Here is a 14,357-nt window from a genome sequence, read left to right as displayed (position 1 = left end):
GCTCATCCCAAAAGGTGCCCTCCCCAATACCCATCACCCACCCTCCCTCCCTCCCACACCCCATCAACCCTCAGTTTGTTCTCAGTTTTTAAGAGTCTCTTATGCTTTGGCTCTCTTCCACTCTAACCCCCTTTTTTTTTTTTTTCCTTCCCCCACTCCCCCATGGGTTTCTGTTAAATTTCTCAGGATCCACATAAGAGTGAAAACGTATGGTATCTGTCTTTCTCTGTATGGCTTATTTCACTTAGCATCACACTCTCCAGTTCCATCCACGTTGCTACAAAGGGCCATATTTCGCTCTTTCTCATTGCCATATAGTACTCCATTGTGTATATAAATGACAATTTTTTTGTCCATTCATCAGTTGATGGACATTTAGGCTCTTTCCATAATTTGGCTATTGTTGAGAGTGCTGCTATAAACATTGGGGTACAAGTGCCCCTATGCATCAGTACTCCTGTATCCCTTGGGTAAATTCCTAGCAGTGCTATTGCTGGGTCATAGGGTAGGTCTATTTTTAAGTTTTTGAGGAACCTCCCCACTGTTTTCCAGAGTGGCTGCACCAATTTGCATTCCTACCAACAGTGCAAGAGGGTTCCCGTTTCTCTAGTTAATTTTTGTAGGCAGGTAATATGGGTCAGAATATGGCCTGCTTGAAAAAGAATGTGTACTTGAAAAGAATGTGTATTCTGTTGTGGTTCTGGTAAAAAAAAATCAATGAAGTCAAGGCAGTTCATAGTGCTGCTCAGATCTTCTGTAATTTTACTAATTTTGTGTCTACTTGGTCTGTCAAATACTAGGTGAGGAGTCTTGAAACCTCCAAATATAATTATGGGTTTGCCTGTTTCTCCTTTCAGTCCTACCAGTTTTTACTTTATGTATTTTGGAGGCTTATTCTTAGGTATACACCTATTTTTTTTTTTATTTTTTTTTTCAACGTTTATTTATTTTTGGGACAGAGAGAGACAGAGCATGAACGGGGGAGGGGCAGAGAGAGAGGGAGACACAGAATTGGAAACAGGCTCCAGGCTCTGAGCCATCAGCCCAGAGCCTGACGCGGGGCTCGAACTCACGGACCGCGAGATCGTGACCTGGCTGAAGTCGGACGTTTAACCGACTGCGCCACCCAGGCGCCCCGGTATACACCTATTTTATGATTGTTCTGTCTTTTTGGTTGATCCGTTTATTTAAAAATTTTTCTTTTTATCCTTGGTCACATTCTCTGTTCTTAAGTCTAGTTCCTCTGATACTGATACAGTCACTCTGGCTTTATTTTTTGTAATGTGTGCATCGTACATCTTTTACCCTATATGTTTTTATATTTAAAGTTGGTTTTCCTGTAGAAAGCTTTGACAGTCTGGTTTTAATTTGCCTGTTTAGACCATGTAGATTCAATATAATTACAGATACAGTTGCATTAAAATCTGTAACGTTGTTAGTTGTATCCCATTTGACCCATCTGTTCCTCATTCCCCTTTTGTTTTTTTCTGCCTAAAAAAAAAAAAAAAAAAAATGCCTGTTAATCTTTCAGTCATTTTTGTTGGTCTTCATTTCTCTGTAGGTTCAGCTTTCTGTCTGGTATATATTCCTTTTGTGTGAAGGGCTTCGTTTAACTTTTTGTACAGTGCACATCTCCTGGTTGTGCAGTCTCTCGGTTTCTGTTGGTTGGGAAGTCTATTTCTTCAGTTTTGAAAGACATTTTCTTTGTGTTACAGAATTTGGATTGACTATTTTTCCTTTCAACACTTTAAAGATGTCACTGCATTAGCTTTTAGAGTTTGCACAGTTTGTGATGAGAAGTCTGCTTTAATTCTTTGTTCCTCTATATGTAATGTGTCTTTTCCCCCGCTTTGGCTGCCTTTAAGATAATCTGTTCATATTTTATTGTGTATGAGGAATCTGAGTGATTTTACTTTTCTTTTTTTGGAGGGGCGAGTAGGACTTATGTATCTTGCTTGAGGTTCTCTGAGCTTCTTAGATGTATGGTCTGATATCTTATTCATTATCTTTTAAAATGTTTTTCTGCCTCTTCTGAAGTTCCAATTATACATTCATCAGACTCTTTGAGATTGTCTCATAGCTCTTGAAATAGGTATTCTTTTTTACCCCACCCACTGCTTTTTTATTCCTTGTGTTCCAGTTTGGGTAATTTTTATAGACCTATCTTCAAGTACACTGATTTTTTTTCTTTTTTTCTCAGCTCCATTGAATCTACTTTTGAGCCTATTGAAGGCTTTCTGCGTCTCTGTTACTTTGATTTAAAAAAAATATATATTTCTAGAGGGTCGCCTGGGTGGCTCAGTCGGTTAAGCGTCTGACTTCGGCTCAGGTCATGATCTAATGGTTTGTGGGTTCAAGCCCCTTGTCGGGTGCTGTGCACATAGCCTGCTTCAGATTCTGTCTCCATCTCTCTCTGCCCCTCCCTCACTCACGCTGTCTCTCTCAAATATAAATAAACATTTAAAAAATTATTTCTGGTATTTCATTTGACTTAATAATTTCTGTTTCTCTGTCACAGGTCCTCCTTGTCTTCATGCTTGCTACCTTATCCCCTAACTAGGTCTTTGAACGTGGTAATCATAGTCACTTTAAATTCTCAGATTGTTTTAACCTCACCAAGCTTGGTTTGTCACTTGCTTTGTCTCTATAAAGTGGATTATTTTTTCTTGCCTTCGTAAGGTGTTTCATAATTTTTGATTGAATGCCAAACATCATGTGTGGGACAGTAGAGACTGAGGTTAATGGTATTCATGCCTGGAGCAGCGTGCCTGTGCTGTTAGTGTCGGGAGTTCAGTCAGTTTAGACTGGGATGGAACCAGATTCTGATTTTTCGTTGCTGAGATGAGCCACAGTGCACCGCTAGCTTCAGATTCCTCTAACATTACCCTGTATTTAGGGTGGGCCCAGTTGGCAAGTTTTGTTAATGTTCTGGCTCTGTCCTCAGCTTTAGGCATTTCCTGTAGGCCTGCGCCTCAGAGGGGGTCTCTGTCGACCCTGCCCTGCCTCCCCCAGGCGTGGGCTGCTGTTACTCTGCTTACTAACGTTTATGTCCATACTCTTTTCTGTTTTGATCTCCAAATATTGGCAGCCACGAATTCACACTAATAACTCTAATTTCAGCGCAACACCATAAGGTTTATTCTGGCTTTCTGCCTTTTCATCTTTCGCACTCTTTTCTGATAGTGTGAAACCTGCCTACTATTATTCCTCATATATTAACCCACTTGCCTCGTCCTGCTGTATGAAATCACTTTGCTGCCCTCAGCAGGCTGCCTGCCACCTTGTTCAGTGCATCTTCCTCACACGGACCCTCTAGGATTTTATTCCCCTTTGCTTGGCTGGCTTCCCTTTCCTCACGTTGGTCTGAGCCCCTCTCCGGGACAGTGCTGTGTGCACCCTACACATACCTTTTGGGCACAGACCCCTGGCTTCAGGAGCTTCTGGATTGAAATATTAAATAATGAAAGGAGGAAGAAAATGGAACTGTTTTGATGCCTTCAGTTTCAGATTTGTTTCCAAATTAGACATTATAAGATGTCTTTGAGAAAGGAGAGCATTTTTTTTCCCATATTTCCATGCTTACCTGAGCATGTACTGAGTTTTTGGGGTGTAGCTGACAAGCTTGATTCATTTTAGTATCAAAAGGCACATGATTCAAAATTAATTATGAGCAGCTTATGAAAGAGAAGTGCCAGCCTTGGCCGTTTCACATTAGGTTCCTAGTCTGAAAGTTGAAGCAAAATGTTGAGAGTTTGGTTGTTACTGTCATAGGAAAACAGTAATAACATGCTGAAAAAGTGTATGATGTTGCCAGTATTTTCATTTTTGCTGTTTTTATGCATCAGACTTCCAGAATAAACATTTCAAAGTGGAGAGAAGCACATAGCTTTGGAGATGAGAGGCTTGAGTCCCTATTCTGCCTCCTTTTCGTGCTATTTGGCAAGCTGTTTACCTCTGTAACTTAATTGTTTTCATCTATGAAAACGTGAGAGCATTCACCTGAGAGTTGTTGCGAGGATTCAGTTGTGTGACCGTGCCTAACATAGTGCCTGACTCAGTAGATCCTGCTTTACTTTTCTTCCTCCTTTGACTTTCTCTCAAGTGGTAACTAGTCTGTGTTGCTAAGGGGTAATGGGTCCTTTTGCTTATTTGAGGTAGACATCATAAATCGATTTCTTAGGATATAGTCTACTCAGGTACATATAAAGAGAACATGTTTTACTTTTCTGACTTTTTCATACAGTGGAATTTTACTGACCTTTTTATACTTCTCTTCTTGATCATTTTATGTCGAAAACTATGATTCATAACTATTCTGGAAAAGCAATAGTAAATTTCAGATCTGCTAAAAATGAATTAAACATTGAAAAATAATTCGAATATGACATTACTGTAATACTGGATGTACAAGAAATTCCTACATCTTACATAAGCCAGAAAATTAATTTATAACTTGGCAAAGTGCATCTCTTATGTTAAGGTAGTCTGTAACTAGAATAAAGAACATTGACATGCGTTCTGTTTTCTGGTACAGGGAACCAAATAAGGGTTACATGTCATCTGACAAAGTGTTCCTCTCTCCTGTTGATTTATTAATATAATAAATGTGAAACTTTATCATTTTATTTCTCAGAGCAAGGCTATTTATATTAAGTATTCACAAGTTAAAAAAAATCTTGATGATTTATTATGTTTACTTGATGTTAACCTCTAATATATGACATTTCTTTTACAGGATTGTCTCTTCTCATTTTTTTAATGGTTATCAAAGTGGTATCCCTCCCTTAGTAAGATAATAACATAATTTATGTGGATAACTGCATCTGAAATCTGTCAGATAGAATAGAGAAATGGTTATGTGGAGTTTAATCCATGTTTTACAGATAATAAAAAGAAAGTAAACAACAACAAAATCTATCTTCACTAAAACACAAATGTACTCTGTTGCCTATAGTTTAGGATCGTTTCTGAATAAGCTCAGGGAGACTTTCTAAGCAAATAGAATAGCCCTTTTTGACCCAGATATTTCCTGGTTTAAATATTAGTCATCTCTGTTTTTACTGCACTAATTCTCATTTTATTTTTGGAAAACCTGATATTCCTCCAGGAATTGCTGCTATTTCCATGGAAAATTTGACCTCTTCCTTCTCTATAGACATGCTGGTAATTGGGCAAAACATTCCACTAAGCTTTGCTGCCCCAGATAACCTTTTTAAAATACACTAACATTTTCCTCTTAAAGGTGTGAGTTTATCTACATATCTGTACACATTCTTACATGTTTAACGTTATGCCAATACCCATCGTAGTGGATGTCATGATTATGGTTATTGGTTTGTCAAATCAGAAGACAGAGTTTGGAGCTAGCTACCCTAGGAGCTAGAAATCTAGGAGTGAAATCCAGGGCAGGAAGGAGCCACGGAGGAGAAGCTCAAAATTCTGCGTACATGAAACTACGTGTTTAGACCACATTGTTTTATTTCCTATGTGTTTATAGACCTCTACCATAATTTTATGTGTAAGATGGACTCTAACCCTTCCACATTCTCTGCCTGGTAAAGAACTTCAAGGACCAGCTCAAAGATTATTTTATTTATTTTAAGTAGCTCATTTACCTATAAGGAAATGCACTCACTTTAATTGTATGGATGTAATTAAAGGTATAGTTTAAATTTTTTTAAATGTAATTTATTGTCAAATTGGCTTACATATAAACACCCAGTGCTCATCCCAACAAGTGCCCTCCTCAATGCCCATCATCCATTTTCCCCTCTTCCCCATCTTCCCCATCCCCCATCTACCCTCAGTTTGTTCTCTGTGTTTAAGAATCTCTTGTTGGTTTGCCTCCCCCCCCATCTCTGTTTGTAACTATTTTTTCCCCTTTCCTTCCCCATGGACTTTTGTTAAGTTTCTCAAGTGTATGGTTTAAATTTTAACAAATGTGTGATAAGCTTTTGGAGGGAATATAAATGATCCAAACTTTTTGGAAAATAATTTGGTGGTGTCCAGTAAACATTTAAGATATAAAATTCTCTTTGACAGGGGATCCCACTTCTAGGGATATATTATCTAAAAGTAACAATGTGGATGCTTAAGAAATACTTAGCAGGATATTTTATTGCAGTAGTGTTTTTAGTAGCCAGTGTTTGAACAGACCTGATTCATCTAGAGGGGAATGGTTGAATAAATTAATACATCTCTTACTATAGAATATTTACTATAGAATATTATAGAATACTATACAACTGTGTATGCAAGTTTGATGTATTTTATCTAGGAAAAATATGCTTGATGTATTAAATGACAAAAGTAAGTTACAGACCAATAGTTAGAGCTTACCGTGCGTGTGTGTGTGTGTGTGTGTGTGTGTGTGTGTGTGTGTGTGAGTTCTGTCCCTCCAGTTAATTAACCATTGTGGTATTTGGGGGCAAGAAATAATGGCTTCTTGGACTCCGATGGGTTACAGAGATGAGAGATTAAATGATTTCAAAGGATTTGGGAGGCAATTCCAAAGGATTGGGCGGGGGTGGGGGTGGGGGTTGTGGGTGGGATGAGGCAGAGGAGGAGTTGGTTTCAGGGTTTTGGTACTAGACTAATGGTGGGACAGTTACTAGAAATTGAGCATTTTAAGAACATTAATTTGGGAGAGGAAGATCATCAGTTCATTTTAAGTATTTCGAGTGTGAGGGGAGTTTGCTCTGTTTAAGTGGAAATAGGTAGTAAGCAGATGTAATGGGGCTGGTGCTCATTGGAGAAGTCTTGATGAGAAATACAAAGTTGGGAATCAGTGGCTGTGTAGCTGATAATTGAAAGCAAGCACATGTGAAATTGCTCAGGGAGACAATTTAGACTAGGAAGAGAGGGGGACCTGGAATCAAGCCTGGAGGAACACAGTATGAAAAGGTCAGGTATGAGAAGTCTGACTCAGTGAAGGAGGCAGGGAGATTGTGGGCTGTCTGAACACGAGGGAAGAAAGTATTTTAAGGAGGAACTGGTCAATAATGACTAAGCGATCGATGCTAAAATGTACAGCCAATTGTTAGCAAGATCCATTTCAATGAAATGATGGGGGCAGAAGCCATGTTGAAATAGTATGAGGAGTGAGTGGGAGGAGAGGAAAAGGATACAGTAAATTAGACAGTTTTGTAAAAATTGAAAAGGTACTTGTGTTACTATGTTAGTAGCAGGAAAAGACAGAATAAAAATCTAACCACTTAACAGTTGTGTGTCCTTAAAGGATGGAAATGAATCAAAGTATTTGGTTCAGAATACAGGAACTGTATATGAGTTTTAGAAATTTTCATCTTCCTGGTTTTTAAAATAAGCAAATATAGTAATAACAAAATATTTATGTATGTATCAGCCAGGGTCCAAATAAGAGACAGAAACTGCCAGTTATTTGAACAGAGAGAATTTAATATACAGAATTGTTAACTAGGCATAAAGTTACCTAGGTAAGTGCAAGATTAAAAAGAATTTTCTAAAGTATCATGGAGGTGGCTCCTACAGGAGGGCAACCAGGGCTGAGGGAATATGGGGAAGAGGTTTTAACTCCTAAATCTTAGAAACCGTAAGGGGAAGGGCTAAGCAGAGCTGAAATTCAGACCTCTGATGACAGTGTGCTGGCAGGTCGGTGCTCCCGCTGCTGTCTCCAGTGAGGACTGAGGGTGATGAAGCTGGTTCTGCAAGCATTGGAAGAGAGTGGATTCACTACTGCTATAGGAAGGCAGCACTGCTGCTGATGTGGGGGGGTAGGAAGGAGCGTCCCTGCACACTTTTGCCAGGAAGACCACAAATACAAGGCCTTGACTGCTCTTTACCCAGGTCATTAGGGCCATGCCTGCAGGCATGAATTAATCTCATCAAGTAGGCTTGCTTTCACTTACTGTAAAAGACATTCTCCAAGCTCAGTGTTCTTCCCCTGCAGCACAGTCCACTGTGTGTGCAGGAATCCATCAGGGACCCTTTGGATCATACCTGTGAGATTGAGGTGGGGCTGAGGGTGGGCCAGGTACAGCCAGTGTAGATAAACTCAGATCTTTGGCTGACACTTTGCTGTGAATAATATTCAGTTCTCTGCCTCTGACCCAGTAGTCAGAGATATTCACGATTTTGTAGACATTCATGAAAATGTGGTAGGCTGACTTGTTAGTTTGTAAATGGCATAAATCTTGGATTTCATCATGAGTTTGGAAATACTGTTTGTAGGCTCATTTTGAGTGAGAGGTGTGTGTGTGTGTGTGTGAATATGTTTCTACCTCTTAACCTACAGTTTTGTAGTAACCTTCACTTGGTCCTAAGGAACACTTATCTAGCCCTTAAGGATGTTTCTGTTCATGGTGATGATGAAAATTCATCCAGAATGAAATAAAATGAATCAAAGAGAGAAATTAAGAAAAAGAGAGAAATTAAGAAGAAGGGATATTAAAAAAGAGAGATACAGAGTGAGAGGTTTCAAAGAATGTTTAGTGGGAACTTCAGATGAGTTTAATGGGATAAATGATAGAAAGTCAATATTGGAAAAGATACCAAGAATAAGGAGGAAATATGAAAAGCTGCTAAAGAGAAAGGGCTGATTACTTACAGAAGGATGACAGCTGACAGCAGAGTGCTCAATAGCAAGAGAAGCCAGAAGATGTTGGAGTGATTATCTTTAGACCACTAAGATAAAGTAACTGACAACTCAGGTTTTATATCAGCCCAAACTGTCATTCAAAACGGAGGATGTAAGATACAGGACAGAAAGATATGCAATGAATTAGTGAAATATTTTGAGGAATTTAATTATTGGCTACAGAAGGTAAGATTAAATAATGCAAGGTGTGGGAATGCCTTTTGTCTTCCTCTGTGTCTGTATCGCGATGTCAGTATCTAGATATCTGTGTCTGTCTCTAATTAGTGGAATAGTCAAACAAGAACATGGACTCTGGAGCTGGACTGCCTAGGCTTAAATTCAGGCTTACCACTTCCTAGTTGTATGACCTTGGGCAAATTAAATTATTTGTTTTAAACCTCAGTTTCCTAACCTGTAAAATGGGAGTAACAGTATTTATCTCACTGGGGTGTTGTGAGAATTGATTGGGTTTAATATGTGTTTGTCATTATCATCATTGTCATCATCTCAACATTTCTGTAGAAGATCTTAAGCTCTTAAAACCTTGGCATGTTAGCCTCAGATATTTCGGGGATTTGGGTTGGTGTGGAAGAGAAAGAAGATAGTTTACTTGCTTATTATAAATCTCTGTGCTTTTTGGCTTCCTAAATTGATTCATTCAACACTTGTTGAGTACTGGTTATAGCCTCGGCACTCTTTTAAGTTCTGAGAATAAAACAGTGAATAAAACCGCTTCTGCCCATCTATGGTTTACATTCTACTTGTGGGGGTAATAGGAATGAACAGGGTAGGTATGTGAGAGCATGTGTGTGTTTGCACACGTAGACCTACACATACGTGCACTGTTACTGGTAAGCAGTAAGGGGAAAAACAGAACATGGAAGAGGATGAAGGGGTTTTAATTTCAAATTGGATGTGTGTCAGGGAGTGTGTGCAAAAGTAGCATTTGTATAGAGATATACAGGAGATATATCAGGAGATAGGAGATAAGAGAGAGCCATGAGAACATCTTTTTATAAGAGCATTTATTAGAAAGGGATAGCAAAGGGAGAGACAGCGAAGCAAAAGCATAACTGGCATTCTCAGAGAACAACAAAAAAGGTTAGTGGGGCTGAAGTAGGTTGCTGGAAGAGAAAAGAAGGAGAGAGTGAGGCACAGAAGTCATAGAGATTCATTGCTTATAAAGATTTAGAGCCTCTTAAAGGACTTTTACCCTGAATGGCCTAGGGAGTCATTTGGGCATTCTAAACTCTTCACTTCTGTATTCTCACTCTGCTAGGTTGAAAACAGGCTAGAAGAATATTCTGTTACTAATTTAATTCAGTAAAGAAAAACAATTAAAAGTACCCATGCATTTAATGTCACCTCCCTTCTCAATAATCTACAGTGGTTCTGTGTTAATCAGTTGTGTTACTTTAAGTTTCATTGTTTCTGTTTTAAGGTTGTTTGTAATCTTGCCACATTCTATCTGTTTAACCCCATTTCTTCCAGTTCTTCCACACCCAGGAATAATTCTTCTGGTCCTAAGTCTTCTTAGGAACTTTTAGCATTGTCCCATTGCCCACCATTTGTTCTGGTAAAAATAACTGGGGGATTTCACATAATGCACATTGGACGCATAAAAGTTTTTCTGTAAATAAATGAAATGTTGTAGAAGTCTTAATATTGTTGAGCCTCTTAAACATGTGAAATAATTGATGTGCACTCATGATTGTATCCATCAAGAATCATAATAGCAGAAAACAGAATCTGTTTTACCTAGTGATTTATTACAGGGTACTGACTCGTTAACAGAATCTTTGGGAGGGCCATGACATCAGGTATTTTTGTTATAATACAGCTTGGAACCATGCAGCCAGGAGAAATGCCCAAACATACTGTGTATCTAATTGAGCACCAATTCCATTGCCTTGATTACTCACAGGGTCCCTATGAAGACAGAGACCAGTCATTCAAACTTCTTTTAGAGCCACCAGAAGAACCAGATACCTTCACCACTGTGCTTGCAAGGCCACTGCCTCAGATCACTTACTTCTTCCTTCCAAATATTGCATATTTAAGGATGCTTGGCAATGTTGATGCCATTATGTAGTTTTCTACCCTTTGCAGTATTTGAAGGTGTGCTTGAAAGGAGATTTGGATGAGTGTTGAGTATCTATCACATTCATAATAAAAGAAATGAAAATAAAAATGATAACGGAGTCTCCTTTTTCAACTACATATCTCCCTTGGTTTACGGTGGGGTCATGTCCTGGTAAACCCATCAAAAACTGAAAATACTGTAAATTGGAAATGCATTTAAATGTGTTCAGAACACCTGCATTAGCCTACAGTTGTGCAAAATCATAACGTACCTTATAATAAAGTTTTTTATAATGAAGTATTGAGTAGTTCCTCTAATTTATTGAATGTTGTACTGAAAGCAAAAGACGGAATGGCTGTGTAGTGCAGGTCGGTTGAAAGTATATCAGTTGTTCACCCTCACCTCCCCACGGGTGACCGGGACCTGCGGTTTGCTGCCTACGCTCAGCATCACAAGGGAGTATCTACCACATATCCCTAGCCTGGGAAAGATCAGAATTTATAGTTGGTTTCTCCTGAACGCGTATCACTTTCACACCATTGTAAAGTTGATAAATTGTAAGATATTCATTGTCAATTGTAAAATCGGGAGCTGTCTGTATGAGATTGGCAGCAATCAAAATTTTGATGACTTTTGTGTTAACAAGAATACAGTGTGTGGAAGACAATTGGCATTAACTATGAAAATTACAAACGAATATACCCATCAATACTTTGGTTCCCCTTTGAGAATTTATCTTACCTAGTCACATAGTTTGGAAACATATGTCTGTCACATAGGGGACTGACTAAATTACAGTATATCCATACAAGGAGAAATTCTGCAGCCACTCAAGAGAAGGTTATGGTAGACCTTTGTGGACTGATTTGGAAAGATCTCCAAGGTTCAGTAAAGTGAAAGATGAAAGTTCAGGGTAGAGTGCATGATAGTCCATGTTTCAGAGAGAGACAAAGACAGAGATTCTGTGTGTGTGTGTGTAAACTGTTAATAGCATTTCTGTTTCTGCGAAAGTCAGAAAATGAGGATTTGATGTGACAAGGCTAGGAACCATGTATACAATGGAACTAATTTAGTGCAAGGTATTTACTAGACATTTAAGAAGCTGATAGCTGCCTGCATTGTAGAAGGAACTGTGTAGTGGAGAAATCGGACTGGAAAAGAGACTTATTTTTTACTTTGACACTTTTTGGATTTTGTATTACTTGCCTGCATTGCCGAAAAGTAATATGTTTTAAATTAGCTGTTGCTGCTGTCTACCAAAATATTTGTGAAAATGAGAAATGTAGGGCTATAATTTATTTATCATTAAAGAGTTTGTATGTTTGTGAATATATTGAGATAAGCATACTATATAAGGAAATTTTTCTCTGTGATTTTGGGGTGTTGTTTTGGGGGGCTGTGTACTATAACTGGTTACTATGTATGTTATCTGCTATTGATGGCTCCAATTAGTTGAAAATTAGAAAATATATTTTGGAAGTTTACTTCTGGAAGGGAAAGGAGAATGCTTTCTGTTTAGAAAAGTTTATGTTTGTAAGCATTTTACCATTTTGAATATTAGTTTTTTGTTTGTTTTGAGAGAGTGAGAAAGAGAGCGTGAGTGGGGCAGGCAGGGGCAGAGAGAGGGAGAGAGAGAATCTTGAGCAGGCCCCGTGCCTGACGTGGGGCTTTATCTCATGACTGTGAGATAGACCTGAGCTGAAATCAAGAGTCGGACGCCCAACTGACTGAGCCACCCAGGCACCCCAAACATTAATTTTTGTACGTAGGAAAGATGTAATATAAAAACAAATCCGTGATATTAACATTAGGTAAGAACTTCGTCCCTTTGTCCTCATGGTAAACAGAAGTAGTACTGTTCACTATATAATGTAACTAGACTTTATTAAGGTAAAAATGTTAACATAAGGGGACCAGTTTACATTTGCTCTCCTGAATATGAGATGAATATGAGAAAATTGTTAAAACTTTAACTTTGGGGTGCCTGGGTGGCTCAGTCGGTTGAGCGTCCAACTCCTGATTTTGGCTCAGGTCATGATCCTAGAGTCGTGGGATCAAGCCTCGTGTGGGGCTCTGCACTGGGCATGGAGCCTGCTCGAGATTCTCTCTCTCCCTCTGCTCCTCCCCAGTTCATGTACTCACATGCACATGCTCTCTCTAGAAACAAAAACTAACCTTAAATTGTTACATTTTTCTTGAGACTTTTACGTCAAAGTAGGCATTCAAGGAAATGGTAAATTGTTGATGTATGAGAATATCTAATTACAAGTTTTGCTAAGAAGTTTTGCCTCATTTAAGGAACCTTGCAAAAACATCTTAACATCATATTTCTTTGTTAGCTTGTGTGTATTTCTCTCTGATATCTTCTACCCCCAGTAATGTTGGGGTGCTTTGTTTAATATAACCTCAACATATAACTTTGATCTGTTCCAGACCTTCAACTCCTTATTTGAAGAGTTGAATAATATTTTATCAAAAATATTTGACTGCAGGGGACGGATGGAAGCTGAAATATCTGATGAGTTTGAAATCAATTTGAGAGAAGATAGGCTTGAAGCATATAGGAGAATGTGCCTTTTTTCCTACTAGGTTATTGTGACCCAGGCTCATTTTGGAGCCTTTAAGTCAACAGTCTCCAAAGGTGGGATAGAGAGGCATATCCATTTGGATATGCTAAGAATATTAGAAAGTTTACTCTGAATATCTTGGTAGTAGTACATGATTTTAAAAGTTTGGAAACCACTGATACTAGTGTAGTTTATTGTTTCATACCCAAAATAGCAGTAGTTGAAGCATTTATAACTCTCAGACTTGGAATGTGAATTCAGACCTTTTCTTTTTAATAATGTGGATAGATGTTGATGGAAAATGTTGAGACATAAACATGCTTACAGTAATTCAAGGGCATTTATCCAAATCTTTGTTTTAATATTTGTGCTAAGCTTGTATACCATCGGATGGACATTTCATAACCTGACATTTCTTAGACTTTTGCCAGCTGAAAATACAGATAATATTAACACTAAAACCACATCCTTCCCTTTCAGTTAATTATAATTTCAGGCCATTACATACTCAGCTTTCCTCAGTATCCAGTTTACAAACGTTTTCTCTGATTGCTGTATGCTTCATGGTACCAAAGAGATGCCCTTTTTTCTCCTTGTACTTCTGTGTAGTATGTGACCTGTGAGAGATCAGCAAATGACAATGGCTTTAATTTATGAATGGGTGGCTATAATTTTTTTTATAAAAAGTTCCTTTATGTTGTTTTGACCTCAGATATTCAAGATTAAAGCAGTTCAGCTGGCTGAGAAACTCCTTCCTGCCTTTAACACACCTACTGGGATTCCTTGGGCAATGGTGAATCTGAAAAGGTAAATTTTATTTTTATGTGGTTATTCCTGTTCTGAAAGAATTAGATTAACTTAGTGTTAGAAATTACTAATGATCAGCCCTCCCCATACTTTATAAGACTTAAATTGTTTTTCTCTACATATATGCAGAAATATATTTCTTTAAAACATTCTTTGGTTTTTTGTTTTGTTTTGTTTTGTTTTGTTTGAAAGTTCTTCACTTTGCAACAATTCATCTGCCTTAACTGTATTCCGGTTTCTACTGCTTGCTTCTCTAAGTGTAAATTTCTCTTCCTTACCTGTATGT

At 38.2% G+C, this 14,357-nt stretch overlaps 1 protein-coding gene across 5 annotated transcripts in view; it reads left to right on the top strand.

Annotated features, from left to right (window-relative positions):
- Positions 1-14,357, top strand: part of MAN1A2 (mannosidase alpha class 1A member 2) — a 181,046-nt gene that overhangs the window by 67,463 nt on the left and 99,226 nt on the right. For all 5 annotated transcript variants that reach the window (XM_047083549.1, XM_047083550.1, XM_047083551.1 and 2 more), the window contains one exon: positions 13,977-14,071. In XM_047083549.1, the coding sequence (XP_046939505.1) occupies positions 13,977-14,071 (95 nt within the window). The remainder of the gene's footprint in view (positions 1-13,976; positions 14,072-14,357) is intronic.

The sequence above is a fragment of the Lynx rufus genome, unplaced genomic scaffold (genome assembly GCF_022079265.1).
Source record: "Lynx rufus isolate CCGP_SWC_20201006 ecotype Redwood Valley unplaced genomic scaffold, mLynRuf1.p SCAF_2, whole genome shotgun sequence".
In the NCBI taxonomy this organism is placed as follows: Eukaryota; Metazoa; Chordata; class Mammalia; order Carnivora; family Felidae; genus Lynx; species Lynx rufus.
This window is presented reverse-complemented; position numbering and strand designations above follow the sequence as displayed.